This window comes from Bos indicus, chromosome 1 (assembly GCF_029378745.1).
Source record: "Bos indicus isolate NIAB-ARS_2022 breed Sahiwal x Tharparkar chromosome 1, NIAB-ARS_B.indTharparkar_mat_pri_1.0, whole genome shotgun sequence".
NCBI lineage: Eukaryota > Metazoa > Chordata > Mammalia > Artiodactyla > Bovidae > Bos > Bos indicus.
Genome location: NC_091760.1, coordinates 41,911,489 through 41,930,434, shown reverse-complemented (window position 1 = coordinate 41,930,434; position 18,946 = coordinate 41,911,489). Strand labels below are relative to the sequence as shown.

At 35.2% G+C, this 18,946-nt stretch overlaps 1 protein-coding gene across 5 annotated transcripts in view; it reads right to left on the bottom strand.

Moving 5' to 3' along the window:
- The window catches only part of EPHA6 (EPH receptor A6), a 1,027,581-nt gene that overhangs the window by 806,602 nt on the left and 202,033 nt on the right, over positions 1–18,946 (bottom strand). For all 5 annotated transcript variants that reach the window (XM_070786786.1, XM_070786808.1, XM_070786797.1 and 2 more), the window contains exon 3: positions 12,371–13,034. In XM_070786786.1, coding sequence (XP_070642887.1) covers positions 12,371–13,034 — 664 coding nt within the window. The remainder of the gene's footprint in view (positions 1–12,370; positions 13,035–18,946) is intronic.

The following is an 18,946-nucleotide window of genomic DNA, read 5'->3' as shown; positions in this document are numbered from 1 at the left end:
TATATCATGAGAAACGCTGGGCTGGAAGAAGCACAAGCTGGAATCAAGATTGCTGGGAGAAATATCAATAACCTAAATATGCAGATGACACCACCCTTATAGCAGAAAGTGAAGAAGAACTAGAGTTTCTTGATGAATGTGAAAGAGGAGAGTGAAAAAGTTGGCATAAAACTCAACATTCAAAAAAACTAAGATCATGGCATCCAATCCCATCATTTCATGGGAAATAGATGGGGAAATGATGGAAACAGTGGCAGACTTTATTTTTTGGAGCCCCAAAATCACTGCAGATGGTGACTGCAGCCATGAAATGAAAAGACATTTGTTCCTTGGAAGAAAAAGCTATGACCAACCTAGACAGCATATTAAAAATCAGAGACATTACTTTGCCAACAAAGATCCGTCTAGGCAAAGTTATGGATTTTCCAATAATCACGTATGGATGTGAGAGTTGGAGTATAAAGAAAACAAAGCACCAAGAATTGATGGTTTTTAACTGTGTTGTTGGAGAAGACTCTTAAGAGCCCCCTGGATTGCAAGTAGATCCAACCAGGCAATTCCTAAGGAAATCAGTCCTGATATTCATTGGAAGGACTGATGCTGAAGCTTAAACTTCAATATTTTGGGCACTTAATGCAAAGAACTGACTCACTGGAAAAGATGCTGATGCTGGGAAAGATTGAAGGTGGGAGGAGAAGGGGACAACAGAGGATGAGATGGTTGAATGGCATCATAGACTTTATGGATATGAGTTTGAGTAAGCTCCAGGAGTTGGTGATGGACAGGGAAGCCTAGCATGCTGCAGTCCATGGGGTCGCAAAAAATGGGACATGACTGACCAACTGAACTGACTGATAGGTCTTATTTCAAAGGACTCAAAATTATTAAGAATGACCCCCATAATATCATAATGCTTATCTGAGTTTATTACTTCCTAGGTAATTATAATAAGTGTTACTATAAGTAAAATTAAAAAATGTTTTTCTCACAAAAGATAAAACTCTATTTCAAACCAAATAAGCATTTTAGTATATTTATATCAGAGACACTATTCTTCAACCCTCTCACCCACTGCTTTTTTCTGTGTGAAGTTTTTCCTTTGATGCTTATTTTCCTTAGAACTATGCGGAACTTTGAAATACACTTCCCTAGAGCTTAGATATGTAAATAATCTAAAAACACAAAATAGTACATTTTTGTTCATGTGGAGGATACAGTCATCTGCACCTTGTAGATTCAATACTAGTTCTGAATATATAATGAAAAATGTGTATAACATAAAATTATCCTCAGATTTTAACATGCATGATATAATTTACTATTTATAGCTGTTACGATACTTAGAATATGATCTAATCTGTATTCTATACAGATGTATTACAGTATTTTGTTATTATATTCTATCTATACAATGAAAAGTGTGAAATTTTTCTTCTCTAGTAAAATTCTGCCATTATACCTTCAATGCACTACATAATATCCCATTGGAAAGTTTATTCTGAAACTCCCCTGTTGCTATTATGGTTACTTCATGGAAATGATCACCCCCTTTTCAAACAGTTTAATTCTATCTATTTCTGTGGATATTTCTAATTTTCTAAATTTATAGAAATAACTTTTCTTATAATGTTTCATTTAGCATAGTTAGTTCAGTTAATATCTGCCTCGATGGAACATCAATACATAGCATACTGCCTGTGTCTTGATCAAAAAAATCCTGATTATATAGGATTTAGCTTAGTACTAAAGTTTTCATAAAGAAGATTTTACTCTGTTGATTATGTAATTTTTACAATTGTGGCAACTTTGAGTAAGGTGTATAAATCAGTTCTATGCCAAGGCTTTTAAGAAAACACTGTTCTAGAATTTGGAATTTGTCTTCTCAACTTTTAAATAGTATCCTAATTGAAGGGCATGTGTGTATGTGTGTGAAAAAACTCAAGGTGTGGATTTTGTGTGTTGCTTCTGACACATGCAATTGACAAATGGATTAAAAGGCTACTGTGACTTTTAGAGAATCCTACTGACAACACATCATGAGTCTGTTCTAAAGAAGCCTATAACTATGAAATGACTCTGGAGTACCCAACACAGATGATCATGAAACAGGTATGAAAGTCATTCAGCCACCATAACTAATTCAAACTTGTAAGGATAAAAAGAAGTTCATTGATTGTGTAGCTGAGGTTTATTGAAAGCATCTGTTCAACTACTGAGGTTCTTCACAATGCTGCCCATCACTGCTATGGAGCACTCACAGCTATCTGCTTCCCATTATTCTCCTTTTTAATGGCAGTTTTAAATTTATTTCAACCATTGTGTATATTGTATTAAGGTAAATGCCTTGTTATTTAATGTGTAGGTCACCAGGTGACAAGAGTTCATATTTGAACCTGATGGAGAAAACTTTGTATTGACAAACGTATTTGTATATATGAGGATGATTAAGTATACTCTGTGGGTGAAGTAGCAGACTACTGCAGAGATAAGAAAGTATGTACAAAAACTGGGCTTCTTCTTCTGTGATACAGAATTGTTGCTGGAAAGTGACTACTGAATCAGGGATAGCATTTAATAACATCCCATCCCTATTTGCAGCTAGGTCTGGGCACATAATTAGTTCCCACTGATAGTACACGAGAGTAATTAATGTGGTTCTTCAGATCTGAGTAGACTTCCCTGGTGGCTCAGAAGGTAAAGCGTCTGCCTACAATGAGGGAGACTTGGGTTTGATCCCTGGGTTGGGAAGATCCTCTGGAGAAGGAAATGGCAACCCACTCCAGTACTCTTGCCTGGAAAATCCCATGGATGGAAGAGCCTGGTAGGCTACAGTCCATGGGGGTCGCAAAGAGTCAGACATGACTGAGCGACTTCATCTCACCTCAGATCTGAGTGGGTTAAGAAGCAAATATACCTTCTCCAATCTCTTTTTACAACTTCTGAGCTGGACATGGATAACTATGAAGCCCCAGGAGATGGCTGGCCCACTAAATGCAAAAAGTCCTATATCCCTGAATCAGTGCATGGAGTAGAATTCCTCTCAACCAGAATACTAACATGAATTCTAAGGTAAACTTTTTAGGGCTCTCAAATTTTTTAAGTCCTTTGGAAAGATTAGTGCAACTATAAACACTCTAAGTTTTAAAAAAAGACATAGAAAACAAGTTAGCATATAAGTTACAATTCCAAAGTACATGTTGACACTAATGCTTAGAAATAATATCTAGACCCAATTTCTTTCAAAATTTATTTGAATATAACTTTAAAATCTACAAAGAACAAAATAACATCCATAAAAATTATAAAACTAAACAGGCAAAAATAAAATAGTAATGAGTGAGAATAAAAAAAAAAAAAAACTAAATAGATGAAGTAATCTCTTAAGTAGATGTAGCCTAAGTGAAAATTCATAACCTGGAAATCAGCTAAGACTGACAATTTTTTAAAAAAGCATATAAGAGATAAACAAGATAATATTAAAAGTCTTTAACAAATATTTCACAGATATTCTAGAAATACAGAACAGAATAGAGTAACACACACATAAACACGTTTTCATGATAAAACACAAAATGTGAAGTGAAGCAGGAAAAAAAAATTCATAACAATTACATAAATAATTGAGCTATTTCAAATCCTAAAAGATGATGTTGTGAAAGTGCTGTACTCAATATGCCACCAAATTTAAAGAACTCAGCAGTGGCCACAGGACTGTAAAAGGTCAGTTATCATTACAATTCCAAAGAAAGGCAATGCCAAAGAATGCTCAAACTACCACACAATTGCCCTCATCTCACACGCTAGTTAAGTAATGCTCAAAATTCTCCAAACCAGGCTTCAGCAATGTGTGAACCGTAAATTTCCAGATGTTCAAGCTGGTTTTAGAAAAGGCAGAGGAACCAGAGATCAAATTGCCAACATCTGCTGGATCATCGAAAAAGCAAGAGAGTTCCAGAACAACATCTATTTCTGTTTTACTGACTATGCCAAAGCCTTTGACTGTGTGGATCACAATAAATTGTGGAAAATTCTGAAAGAGATGGACATACCAGACCACCTGACCTGCCCCTTCAGAAACCTGTATACAGGTCAGGAAGCAACAGTTAGAACTGGACATGGAACAAAAGACTGGTTTCAAATAGGAAAAGGAGCACATCAAGACTGTATATTGTCACCCTGCTTATTTAACTTATATGCAGAGTACATCATGAGAAATGCTGGGCTGGAGGAAGCACAAGCTGGAATCAAGATTGCCGGGAGAAATATCAATCACCTCAGATGTGCAGATGACACCACCCTTATGGCAGAAAGTGAAGAAGAACTAAAGAGCCTCTTGATGAAAGTGAAAGTGGAGAGTGAAAAAGTTGGCTTAAAGCTCAGCATTCAGAAAACTAACATCATGGCATCTGGTCCCATCACTTCATGGGAAATAGATGGGGAAACAGTGGCTGACTTTATTTTTCTGGGCTCCAAAATCACTGCAGATGGTGATTGCAGCCATAAAATTAAAAGATACTTACTCCTTGGAAGGAAAGTTATGACCAACCTAGACAGCACATTAAAAAGCAGAGACATTACTTTGCCAACAAAGGTCTGTCTAGTCAAGGTTACGGTTTTTCCAGAAGTCATGTATGGATGTGAGAGTTGGAAAGCTGAGCATAGAAGAATTGATGCTTTTGAAATGTGGTGTTGGAGAAGATTCTGGAGAGTCCCTTGGACTGCAAGGAGATCCAACCAGTCCATCTTAAAGGAGATCAGTCCTAGGTGTTCATTGGAAGGACTGATGTTGAAGCTGAAACTCCAATAGTTTGGCCACCTGATGTGGAGAGCTGACTCATTTGAAAAGACCCTGATGCTGGCAAAGATTGATGGCAGGAAGAGAAAGGGATGACAGAGGATGAGATGGCTGGATGGCATCACTGACTCAATGGACTTGGATTTGGGTGGACTCCAGGAGTTCGCAATGGACAGGGAGGCCTGGCGTGCTGTGGTTCATGGGGTCGCAAAGAGTTGGACAAGACTGAGTGACTGAACTAAACTGAGCTGAACATATATAATATAGCTGAAGACCAAAAATATGGAAACTATAGATAACCTCCCAAAGAATGACAGTTAAGATTGTCAGAAGTTCACTGGCAACAATAGATTATTATGGATAAGGAAATAATAGTCTCAGAGTGTTGAGGGAAAGTAATAGTGTGAAATCACTCAGTCGTGTCCGACTCTTTGCGACCCTATGGACTGTAGCCTACCAGGCTCCTCCATCCATGGGATTCTCTAGGCAAGAATACTGGAGTGGGTTGCCATTTCCTTCTCCAGGGGATCTTCCTGACCCAGGGACTGAACCCGGGTCTCCCACATTGTGGCAGATGCTTTACCTTCTGAGCCACAAGGGAAGTCCAGAGGGAAAGTAATAGTCACTTAGTATTCTATACCTAAATAAACAAACAATGAAAAGGGAGGACAAAATAGATATCCATTAAATAAAAAGCTTCAAATTATAGAACCTTGCCACAAGATCTATGAAAGGATAAACTTCGCTAATAAAATAATGAACCTGGAAGAAAGGAGATGATAAATGAAAAAAAAATGAAAAAAAAAATCTGTTAATATAGCTTGGTATATCTAAGTACTGACTCTATGGATTTTGCTTCTTTAAAAGGCAAAACTGAAACTCTAGACAATGTCCACAAGAAAGGTAGCAATTTCAGAGGGTGACATGATGAGTCATGTTTGGAAGGAAAACAGGGATATTGAATAATTTTATCCCATCTTAAAGATATTTGTGTTCAGAAAAAATTTTTTAATTAAGCATAGCTCCTATAGACATAGGATTTATAGGTTTCAGATTGACAGAGAGCAAATCAGAGACTAAAATTGAAGTTAAAATTTGGTCAAAATAGTTTATGAAGAATGATCAATTTCAAGACAGTCTGTTTTAACCTATTTAAAAACTGTGACAAAGAAGAAACTACAATATAGTTATTTAACTTTATTCTGTTTTGGTTGGAAATACATTCTATTTTTAGATGCCTTCAAGCCTCTTGATTTCATATTCTTCTCAAACCATATGATAATCTGGAATTGCTTCATGCAATAAAGCAGCTTTATTTGGAATTGAAGGTTATATTGTAAGAGTTTATATTCAGGTTGTGATAACCTTTAGAAAGTAAAAATACTGTTTGAACCAATAAGTCGTCCCCATTTTCTGATCCCAATCTCACCTTTTAGCTTTTCATCACATTCTCAAACCACCTTATTTAATGCCAGAAAATCCTTGTGTTTCAGAATTTCTTTATGCTTTCTGCTTCCACAGTCATCTCTGATGACATGATTAGACAGAAAACACAGAGCATAAATGCTTCTGAACTGCAAGAAAGGACAGAGTCATGAAGCCTTAATAACATCACTCTTCAGAAGATCAAATCAATAGCTATGTCACTAGAGGCCCTGCATATCCCATTCACCTGTGTAAACAATAATGCAATGGTCCAAGAATTGCCACCATCCTTTCCTCTAGAATTTTAAAGCAGCACTAGAGGGGAAATAAATAAAAGCATGTTTCTAGGAAAAGTTATAAGACACAATGTTTTAGAACTTTAATTATCACAGTCAGATGCTATTTTGTTAAATTAGGTCATGTGGTATTAGGAGCTTAAAGAATGTATCTTTGCAATACCTATACATATATATTCAAAACAGGTCTAAAGTACCAAACCCTAAACAATATCTGCAAGTACAAACCATTACATAAATGAGATTTATTCTAAATTAATACCGAAGAGGAGTTTATTAGGGATTCATGTCATTTCAGAACTCAACAAAAATTGTTCAATTTTGTACGCTAATTGTTTGTAATTTTCTTTCATAGTGTTAAGATATTCTTAGTTCTATGAAGTGAAAGACTATTTGATGTGAATCAATGCTTTATGAATCAATGCTTCTTTTTATTCAAGCCCTTAGTGGAATAAATTAAGACAATTAAAAAATTAAATCTGTAACATCAATATGTCCAAATATGACAATTTCCATTATGAACCTATGAAACAAAATAAAAAGTTATGAAAAATACAGATATTGGAGTCAACTACAAAATACTACCTATAAAGCAGAGTAATCCAAATAATTGTGCTTGGTTTTAAATTTTAGCAGATATACTTAATATAATATTTATGTCTATTTAAACCATATTGAAACACTGGCAATCCTACATGCAGGGCATCAAATGAGACACAGATGTAAAGAACAGACTTTTTGACTCAGTGGGAGAAGGGATGGGTGGGATGATTTGAGAAAATAGCACTGAAACATGTGATTACCATATGTAAAACAGATGACCAGCACAAGCTCCATGCATGAAGCAGGGCACCCAAAGCCGGTGCTCTGGGACAACCTGGAGGGATAGGGTGGAGAGGGAGGTGAGAGGGGTGCTCAGGATGGGAGCACACATGTATTCCTGTGGCCAATTCATGTAGATGTATGACAAAAAACACCACACTATTGTAAGGTAGTTATCCTCCAAGTAAAATTAAGTAATTCATTTTTTTTTAAGTGCTTCTTTCTTTAGTGCTTCTAGAATTTGGATCTAGATAGATCTCAACAACATTACAGAGAAAGGAATCACAGTTTGAAACACGTAGTAGTACAACTTTTAGGATAAAATGTATGCTTGTGGGCTAAATTGCTTCAGTTGTGTCCGACTCGTCGTGACCCTATGGAATGTAGCCCGCCAGGCTCCTCTGTATCTTTGTTACATAGAAGGCCAAGAGTTCTCAAATGCATTTAAATAAGTAATGATTATTCCTAAAACCTCACTGTAATTTTTCCTGTTTATTATCTCTAACACCAAAGTTCCAGATAAATCTATATTTTTCCATCATTCTCAGCAGCATGTAGATACTGTTCTAATAGTGCCCGTATCAGACTGCACAAAACAAACAGAGCAAAAAGGGCCTAATTAATGATGAGTAACTAGGGCCTCCTCTGCACTGTGTGGCAGGCGGGAAAAGTTAAAGCATGACAGTAAGAGTATGGGTGCTTTGAATGAGGAAATGAAAGGAAGGGGAGGAGGGAAGGGAGGAACTGAGGGGGAGAAAACACATAAAGACCAGACTGAGAATTATCAAGGCTTTAGTGATAAATCTGGTATTATTTACTGAGTCCCCCCAGGGAATAAAATTCTGTATTCTATACTTTAGAATCATGATTCATAAAATGAGGGATAACTGTATTTTCAATGGCTTTCCATATCTAAAATACCACAGCCCTTCCTGAAGAAAAGTTTCCTGTCTCACAGAAATAAGAAGAAACAGCATGTTGTCAGTATACCAACGACTTCTACCTTTAACTGTTCAGTACAACCTGGTTCTACTGATCATTGACATCAATAAATTTCTTACTCTTTATTACAGAAATGATTTTAAATATATCTCTTTTATCTGACAGGCTTGGTAAAACAGGCACATAAATAATTAGTACAAATTATAGCACAGATGACAGAGATATTAACTTTGTGAAGATCCAGATATACGATATCTGTGCTAGACCTTGAAGGATGAATAAAAATCTACCACAGAAAGAAAGAAGAAAGGAGCTAGATAAAATATGAAAAAAAAGCAAGAGACAGGAAAAATACATAGATTATTCAAAAGTAACAAAAACAGGAGACAGAACTTGCCAAATTCAGAAAATAATAGAATATGGCCAAATTGTGAAGCCCCTTGAAAGGCATGATGACCAACTACTTTCAATGAAAGAGAAAGAAAAAACACAGAATATTTTCCTAAAATGAAATCTATTAAAACTGCTATCAGGATTTACACAATAAGTGACTTCATGGCATCCTAGATGAAGCATCAGACACGTAAATGAAGCCATTTTAAACATGTGTCCTTCTTAAATCACAATGAACCAGTGTGCTACATCCCCTGCTTTTAGGAACATGAGAATCTTTTACAATTATTCTATTCCTGCCCCATGTGTGTTGTATACATGGGGAACAATGGCATCTTGTTTAATTTTTAGTTCTCCAGATCAAGGAGAGCTTTAGCTGGGAAGCTTCATTCACATCCATAAGTGATTTCAATGAAGCTCTTCTGGACTTCAACACAATGTCGTAATGGAATAGATCTTTGGGAGGACGTGAGCCTTGGAGCATGAAAGAGGGGCATTAGTCAGGAGAATTAAAAGAGAAGACTGTGGTATACTCTTACACTTGCAGCTTCCTATATACATACTTCCAGGTATTCAGCCCTTTTGCAGTCCCCTTGTAAACTCACTTTATACCTAGTCATGTGAAAAACTCCCTCTTCAGCCAACCACTATACTCTAAAAATTTTTGAGTCAAATTCTTTAATGGCATGAGGCCATACAGAGAGAGGCCCTGGAATATAAGGGATTATTTTAGACATTCTAATCCCTGTCACACTCCTAGCTGAATTCAGCTACATGAGTTATCTCTGTTTACAATAAACAAAAGAATTACCCACATATGAGACCTGAGAAATCATAAATCACTGTGGCTTTAAGTTATTAAGTTTTGGTTTATTTTACCTCAATAGCAATAGATCATTGAAACATATAACTCTATATTTATATCTACTACAAATCAAAATTATTAACAGATCATCAGATATTCAAAAATGTTAATAACTAAGATAATGTTCTAACAGAATAAGCCAGGACAAAAGAAAATGATATAGAAATATTGTTCTTTCAATTCCCATTATATATACAAAAGCATATGGTCACATTATTATCTGAGCTGTACTTTATTTGTGTATATTCCAATATTCATGTATATTCTAAAAAAAAAAACCTTAAATAATTTACCATCGAGAGTTGAACTTTATTCATTTAGGTTATAGATAATTCTGAGATTTGGCTATGAGATAAGTTGTTTGTAGAAAGCAATGGAATCAATAAAAAATTATTATCAGAGGCTAGAAAGGTGCAATATGAAGCACCAAGAACACAAATAAATACTTTAAAATGGAAACTTGGTATTATAATATACCTTCTCTAAAAATGAGGTCCCAACATCAACTTTGTATTTGTAAATAGCAATTCATTATATTCAATTGAAACCAGGTACGTGTGTTTTCATATAATAGTTTTTCATATACTTTATCATTTATTATAACCACTAATTTATTTATGAACAAGGAAGTTAGTAAGCAGCAGACTTAGAATCCAAGCATAATATTCCAATTTATTCCATTGCTACAAGAAGATGATGAGCATTTGTACTTTACCCACTCATTTCTGCAAATAAATTACAATAAAGATTATAAGCCATAAAAATGAATGAATCAAGCAGTAACTCTAGATAAGCCGATAATTATCACTCATCCAAAATCATCTTTGCTCAAAAGTGAAGGAATTTTAAAGCATGCAAGTAAGATTGAAATTTCATAGAGCAAACATATTAAGCAAAAAACATCTAGTCATCAATAACTGTCACTACTTTTAATTCTGTGATCAACACCATAAAGTATACTTAATAATAATCATTTAAATCCATAGATAGCTATTCTTTAAATAATTTAAAACTTTATTATTTTTACCAATACTCAGCTTCTACCTAAGACAAAGTATGATAACCTTACATGTTTAGTATATGCAATATGTTTTATCCTTGGCTATTATTGCCTTCTTAATCTCATTAAAAAATGATCCATATATGTGAATTTTTCTTTAGTGCATTTTCCAATGTAAATTTTTTTTACAATGCCTCTTAAAAGATTCATTTCCAACTAATTTTTGTTTCATTCTAAATCCTTGCTATATATGAAAAAAATTGAATTAATTATATATAAGCTTCAATGAAATGTATTTTAATGTTTAGATAGTAAAGAAAAGTTGGCTTATACTTTATAAAAATACACTACAGGCTTTTCATAAAAACAGTATTTTCAAATGACCTAACAGAGTCATTATTGATGGCTTTAGTGAACTTTTTAGCATTCAAGAATTCAAGTGTTTTATAAATAGATAAAACATTAAAAATTTCACATATGTTCCCATCCTGAACCCCCCTCCCATGTCCCTCCCCATACCATCCCTCTGGTTCATCCCAGTGGAAACTGCATTGTGAAGTAAATTCAAATTGCTTCAAACTCCGCTTAATTCCCATTTACTTCAAATGGTGAATTATTAAAAAAAAGATTTTATGTTTTTTAAATCATATGCTACAAAAGGAAAGACTTTGGGGAAAACATTTTAACAAACTAATAAATCTCAGTAAAGTTCAAAAAAAAATTCACATATGGCCCTATATAGAAACAAATGTTTTTCTTATTTATTTTCATCCTTTTTAATGGGTAGGAACATAACATCACCAAAAAGTCAGAAAATTCAATATGATTGATGCTACAGAAAACAAAACAAAACAAAATCTTAAATAATTTACCATTGAGAGCAAAAATATCTTCTATGCTATTATTTACCAAACATTACTTTCATTTCTTTATTTGTGTTTTGATTATGAGTCCTATATCCAAACGTAATGGATATGATTTATCTTTATCAGGTATTATGCACAAAATTTTAAGTATATATATATTTATTAAATTAATAAGCCTTCATAAAATGATTCACACAAAAAACTTTCCATGTTTAAAATTACAAATATGTCATTATCAGAAAACAGGAAAGGTATGGTTTTAAACTTAATCAGCATTTCAGTGTTTTAATACTTCCTAACAATTAGATTTTGCACAAATACTGCTATCTAAACAAACAAACAAAAAATAATGTGTTATACGGTAGTAAGTTATATTTAATAGTAGCAAAGGATAAATTAAGCTCTGATACACTAAGTACTCAATCACAAAACATATACCATTCCCATAAACTATCTCTATGTTGTAAAACATATAATTATTCATATGCATACATATGAACTCCTCATTTATTTAAATATAATTTCAGCTTATTTGGGTACTACAATTATTACAACTCAACATGAAAGAATTTTTTTCAAACTATCATATTCTCTATGAATCACCAAAACATGAAAGTTAAGCAAATGCCTGCTTTGAATTCCTTTTGCTTTTTGTTGCTGCTATTGATGTTGTTTTCCTTTACAAAAATCAAGTGAATACAGCAATTCATACAGAAACTACTCTACTGAAGGCAGAATGGAAGAACATTTGTCATGGTATATAATTTATTCAACATTTTCATACACTATTCCTAGGTGGGGGAAAAAATCAGAAATTATCTTACAGTTAATATGAGTTCATTCCTTGCACAATTAGTTCTTCCAGGAATAATAATCAAAAATGTATTAACTGAAGATAAATATATTTATGTTGAAAAAAGCCATCATTTGAATGCATGAATAATTATTTAAATGTGTTTTTCTTACCATGGCAAGAACCTTCAATTTCTTCATATCCTGTACTGCAAATACATCTTCCAAGAGGAACCAGCCAATCTCCATCAGCTCCACAATAGAGCTTAGGAGTGTCACGCTCTTCTGCACTCTTCACACAGGAGCCCCTTACTTCAACCAAGGAGGAAGAATCAACCCTTGGGATAGTGTCTGGAAACACGGCCAGGTTACGAACAGTAAAGGGGCATTTTTTGTAGAAAACACGGACGGAAACTAGGGCAATGCATGCCCCAATGTCTTGAAAAGCCAGATAAAATCCTTTCCTTTCTATAGGCCCCAGCTCACGAATCTCAGTGTTGAGTTTGAGGATGCGATCACCCAAGTCCATCTGGGTAAAACTTTCATCAGCAGCAATTGTGTCAATCTTTGTATACTGGCTTGGCTTGAATTTAATTCCATGGGACTCATCTGATTCCACATAATATAGATTAAACGTTTCTTTGCAAGTCCCCAAGACCCATGGGATGCTATTACAATCCCTCAGTGTGAACTTCATTTCCACATAAATTTTCTGAGCTGCATCACGAGAGATCCAGTTTGTACGAAGCCAGTTGTTTTGGTTTGGCTCCATCACATTGCATACCTGGTAGGTGTGAATGGGCCTGTTGTGTTCATCCATTTCAGTGATGGCATCCCACTGCAAAAAAGAAAAGAAAAAAAAAAAACAAATCATTATAAAACCGCAGTGGTTAAACTTCTATGATTACCTCCAAAATTTTCTGTTTTACTGAAATAAAAAAGAATAAAAAGGACACAAGTGAAGCAAAGCAACAGTGGTACAGGATTTTAACAAAGAGCCTTTCATTTCAGAATGGGTTCTGAACATACCAGCTGTCCTGGTAAGAATCTTAACTTCTTACATGTTAGTTGCAACATCAAGGGACACTTTTTTTATCCTCTAACTTCCTTGGTGGCTCAGTTGGTAAAGAACCTGCCTGTAATGCAGGAGACCCTAGTTTGAATCCTGGGTTGGAAAGATCCCTTGAAGAAGGGAAAGGCCACCCACTCTAGCATTCTTGACTGGAGAATTTCCATGGACAGAGGAGCATGGTGGGCTATAGTTCACGGGGTCACAAAGAGTCAGGCATGATTGAGTTAGTGACTAACATTTTCTTTTTCACTTTTCTCCTCAACTATAAAATGAAGCTTATCATATAGTACCTCTTTCATAGGTTTGTTGTGAAGTACAAATTAATTAATATATGTAAAGAACTTTAAATGGTTTCTAGTACTCTATGCTCAGTTGCTCACTCATATCCTACTCTTTGCGACCCTCTGGTCTGTAGCCCACCAGGCTCCTCTGTACTTGGGATTCTTCAGACAAGAATACTGAAGTTGGTAACCATTTCCTTCTCCACTAGTACTCTATAACCAACCTAAAATAGCATCTACTATGTGATCAAATAACTAGACCAATGCACTCCAGTTGACCATTTGTCTTCATATCCAATTTGCCACAAATTGAAGTAGATTTTTCAGTATTCAATTAAATATATACATGTCTATTTTGATAGAAAATGTGTACATAGACTTCCCAGGTGGTGCTAGTGATAAAGAACTCAAATGTCAATGCAGGAGACAAAAGAGACATGGGTTCAATCCTTGGGTCAGGAAGATCCCCTGGAGAAGGAAATGGCAACCCACTCCAGTATCGTTGCCTGGAGAATCCCATGGACAGAGGAGCCTCATGGGCTATAGTCCAAAGAGTCGCAAAGAGTTGGACATGTCTGAAGTGATTTAGCAGCAGCAGCATACATAGATAAGACTTAGATTTATTCAAGAAATACTTAAGTATTATTCTGAATACTAGGACTGCAGTAGTGAACAAGCTGAACAAAAGCTCCCTGCCTTCAAGGATCTTACTTAGAGTGAGAAGAGGCAATAAAAATTGTAAATTACTCAACTGAACAATATGGTAGAAAGTACAATGGAAAAAAATAAGACAAGAGAGATGGGGGGAAGAGGCTTGCAATTACAGTGTGGCCAGAGAAGGCCTTCCTGAGGTTCTGACATTTAAGTAACATCTTAGAGGTGAGATAGTGAGGAGGAAACAGTAAGTACCAACCCCTGAGGTAGGAGTGTATAGATATGTTTTAGGAACAGTTTGAATGGCACTTAGAGAGGCAAACATGGTGCAAAAAAGCCTTTGTAAGAATTGGAAACACCTTGGTTTTTCCTCTGAGCTAGATCACTGAATTATCTTCACTTCTATGTTTACATACAAGAATTCTGCCACTTATATGAATAGAAAAATCTTATTTATCCTTTTTTTTGTTTCAGTAAAAATATTTGAGCACATTGAAATTAATTGGCATTGTAATTATTTATAAATCTAATATCACATACTTTTATATTACAATTTAGATTGTAAGTATATTTTGTTTGTTTAATGAACTTACAACAAATTTCAATAAACAAAAACACATTTTGGTAACCTTACGTTCTCTTTGGGAAAACATATCAGTCATCATAATTTCTCATTTTTATTAAGGTACAATGGAAATGATGAGCTGTTTTCTATAGTGAATAAGTATTCTGTTCTAGATACCATACTTCAATTCTTTATAATAAGATTGTTTAACTCATCTAGTTTGCAGCTGCTGCCGTCCATGGGGTCACACAGAGTCGGACACAACTGAAGTGACTTAGCAGCAGCAGCAGCAGCAGCAGAGAGTTATCTAACCAAGACTGGTGGAATTTTAATTAGTATAGTTTCTAACAGAATAGCCACTTTTCTCAGTCTACTGGATTGTTACATCATATACTTTCTACTTTAAAATTCCACAAATAAACAATGCATTTTATCAACTCAGTGAAATTAAAAACAATTATGTATCTAAAATTTCATTTGTAATTTTGCTTGCTTGAAATTCAGAAGGTATTTTCCAGAAACAATGAGTTCCTTTAGAAGCATGGCTATAATTTTTGCAAAATACACCCATGGCTTATCAATGGTGATCCAATATCTCAAAGAGGCACATGAAATTATCTAAGTGTCTTTCATCCTAGCATATTATAGGTGTTATATGACTCTTACACTTAAATTTAAAGGCAAAGCAGCACTATTAAAGCTCATTCAATATGGTAAGCTAACCATTAAGAATATAAATAGTAAGACAAGATACAAATAATAAAACCTGAGGAAAAACTATCAAAATAAGTGTTTGAAATTCTATGCATTTTACCCACTGAGGAGCTTCTAAAGTATTTATTCAGTGATCATTCTTATTTTAGATAAATCTCTAATCAAAATTGATTTTGTTTCATAGGGGATGTATGTAATTTGGCACAGTGGTAAAGAATTCTCCTGCCAATGCAGGAGGCACAGGAGACACAGGTTCAATCCCTGAGTGGGGAAGATCCCCTGGAGTAGGAAATGGCAACCTGCACCAGTATTCTTTCATGGAGAATTCCAGTCCATGGGGTTGCAAAGAGTCAGAAATGACTGAGCACAAAGCACACACACTCCATCCTGCACTCTAGAAGTATAGAGATCTACAGTCAATAATTACTGTTTAAATAACTACATTTTAACAACTTCAGACTATACCCCTTACTATTAATAAAAAGTATTAACCATGTTCTCAATCAATTCTCCTAAAATAGGAGACTAACTAAAATGTGAAAAACCATATCTGTAACCAAAAAATTCTGAAATCATTGGGCTTCTCAGGAGGTGTCAGTGGTAAAGAACCTGCCTACCAATGCAGGAGATGTAAGAGATGAGGATGTGCTCTCTAGGTCAGGAAGATCCCCTGGAAGAGGGCATGGCAACCCACTCCAGTATTCATGCCTGGACAACCCCATAGACAGAGGAGCCTGGTGGGGTACAGTCCAAAGGATCATAAAAAGAAAAAATTCTGAAATTATCACATAACTTTATTTTAAAATATGTTGGGTTTGGAAAAAACGTTTAGATGGAAAGAAAGCTCAGGAATGAGAAGCATATGACATCCATACACTGAATCAGAACTAATCTGAACCAAGAGATAAGGAAATAGCAAAATACATGTGAACAATGAGAAATGTGATTCTGTTCAAAGCACTGCACAATGATGCTTAACAAAATGGGACATAATTTTCTATGATAAATGTATGATGTCTGAGGAACAACAGTGCATTTTCTCTTTAATTAAAGTAAAAACTTCAATTAAAAGGGAAGAAAAACAGATTAGAATGAGATTCAGTTATCAAAACAGCCAAAACGGATCAACTGCTAAATTTCTTCTTATACAAGAATATTGAAAGTGATTTAAATTATACTTTTAAATTTGAATATGATCAAAATAAGAACATGAATAAACTCAAGACTGGTATAAGATCTAAAGTGCTAAAAAATTCAAAAAATATATTATCATTGGTATATATATAAATGGTATCATATTTAAATCACGATGTATCCTTTGGAAATACTGTATTACAAAAAGTGATGTTTCTATTTAGTTATATAACTGTCAGTTATAATTTCCAAGTATTAAAATAAATAGGGCCTCTAAAAACGTAAGAACCAAGGAAAGAATGGTGGTATGAGGGCTCACATACCAAATATCTAAATACATTTAAACGATAATTCACTCTTCAGATAAGATCAAACTGTAAGCATGCTTGATTTGCCTACGTTAGAAAGATACTGGAAGGTTAGGTTTAAATTTAAAATATTTAGACTTCTCAGAATTTCAGGCTAGCATGTGGAAGTCCATCCAGAGCCAAATTCTAGGCTTAGTCAACCCCATTTCTATTACCTTACCTAACTCTAGGTAAATCCCATATCATGAAGGGCTTCATGCAAGTACATATCTGAGTTATACAAAACTGTAAATTAACTCTACTTCAATTAATAAAAAGGTTAAAAAAAATCCCAATTTGGAGTAAAATGCACTGTAATTACTCTTTAATATAAAAGAGTTAAATATATTATAAAAACTTTTATGTTCTGTTCATTACTGGGTAGTTAATGTAAACATGTGCCTCAACGCTCTTCTGCCACATAAAGTTCTCCACGTATCCTACAGATCTTATGTTAATAAATTCAGTTCAGTTCAGTCACTCAGTCATGTCCAACTATTTGTAACCCCATAGACTGCAGCATGCCAGGCCTCCCTGTTCATCACCAACTCCCAGAGCTTACCCAAACTCATGTCCATTGAGTCGGTGATGCCATCCAACCATCTCATCCTCTGTCATCCCCTTATCCTCCTGCCTTCAATCTTTCCCAGCATCAGGGTCTTTTCAAAAGAGTCAGTTCTTCGCATCAGGTGGCCAAAGTACTGTAGTTTCAGCTTCAGCATCAGTCCTTCCAATGAATATTCAGAACTGGTTTACTTTAGGATGGACAGGTTGGATCTCTTTGCAGTCCAAGGGACTCTCCAGAGTCTTCTCCAACACCACAGTTCAAAAGCATCAGCTATTCAATGCTCAGCTTTCATTACAGTCCAACTCTCACATCCATACATGACTACTGGAAAAACCATAGCTTTGACTAGGTGGACCTTTGTCAGCAAAGTAATGTTTCTGCTTTTTAATATGCTGTCTAAGTTTGTTATAGCTTTTCTTCCAAGGAGCAAGCGTCTTTTAATTTCATGGCTGCAGTCATAATCTACAGTGATTTTGGAGCCCCCCCCACCCCTCCCCGAGCCCCGCCAAATAAAGTCTATCACTGTTTCCATTGTTTCCCCATCTATTTGCCAAGAAGTGATGGGACAGGATGCCATGATCTTAGTTTCCTGAATGTTGAGCTTTAAGTCAAATTTTTCACTCTCCTCTTTCATTTTCATCAAGTGGCTCTTTAGTTTTTCTTCTCTTTCAGCCATAAGGGTGGTGTATATCTGCATATCAGAGGTTATTGATATTTCTCCCAGAAATCTTTATTCCAGGTTGTGTTTCAGCCAGCCCAGCACGTCGCATGATGTACTCTGCATATAAGTTAAATAAGCGGGGTGATAATAGACAGCCTTGACGTACTCCTCTTCCAATTTGGAACCAGCCTATTGTTCCATGTCCAGTTCTAACTGTTGCTTCTTGACCTCCATACAGATTTCTAAGGAGGCAAGTAAGGTGGTCTGGTATTCCAATCTCTTGAAGAATTTTCCAGTTTTTTTTTTTTTGTGATCCACACAGTCAAAGGCTTTGGCATAGTCAATAAAACAGAAATAGATGTTTTTCTGGAACTCTCTTGCTTTTTTGATGATCTAGTGATCTAGCAGATATTGGCAAGTTGATGTCTGGTTCCTCTGCCTTTTCTAATTCAAGCTTGAACTTCTGGAAGTTCATGGTTCACATGCTCTTGTGGCCTGGATTGGATAATTCTGAGCATTACTTTGCTAGTGTATGAGATGAGTGCAATTGTGTGGTAGTTTGAGCATTCTTTGGCATTGCGTTTGACCTGCTTCATTTTGTACTCCAAGCCAAATTTGCCTGTTACTCCAGGTATCTCTTGACTTCTTACTTTTGCATTCCAGTCCCCTATAATTAAAAGGAATTCTTTTGGGGGTTTTATTTCTAGAAGGTCTTGTACATCTTCATAGAACCGTTCAACTTCAGCTTCTTCAG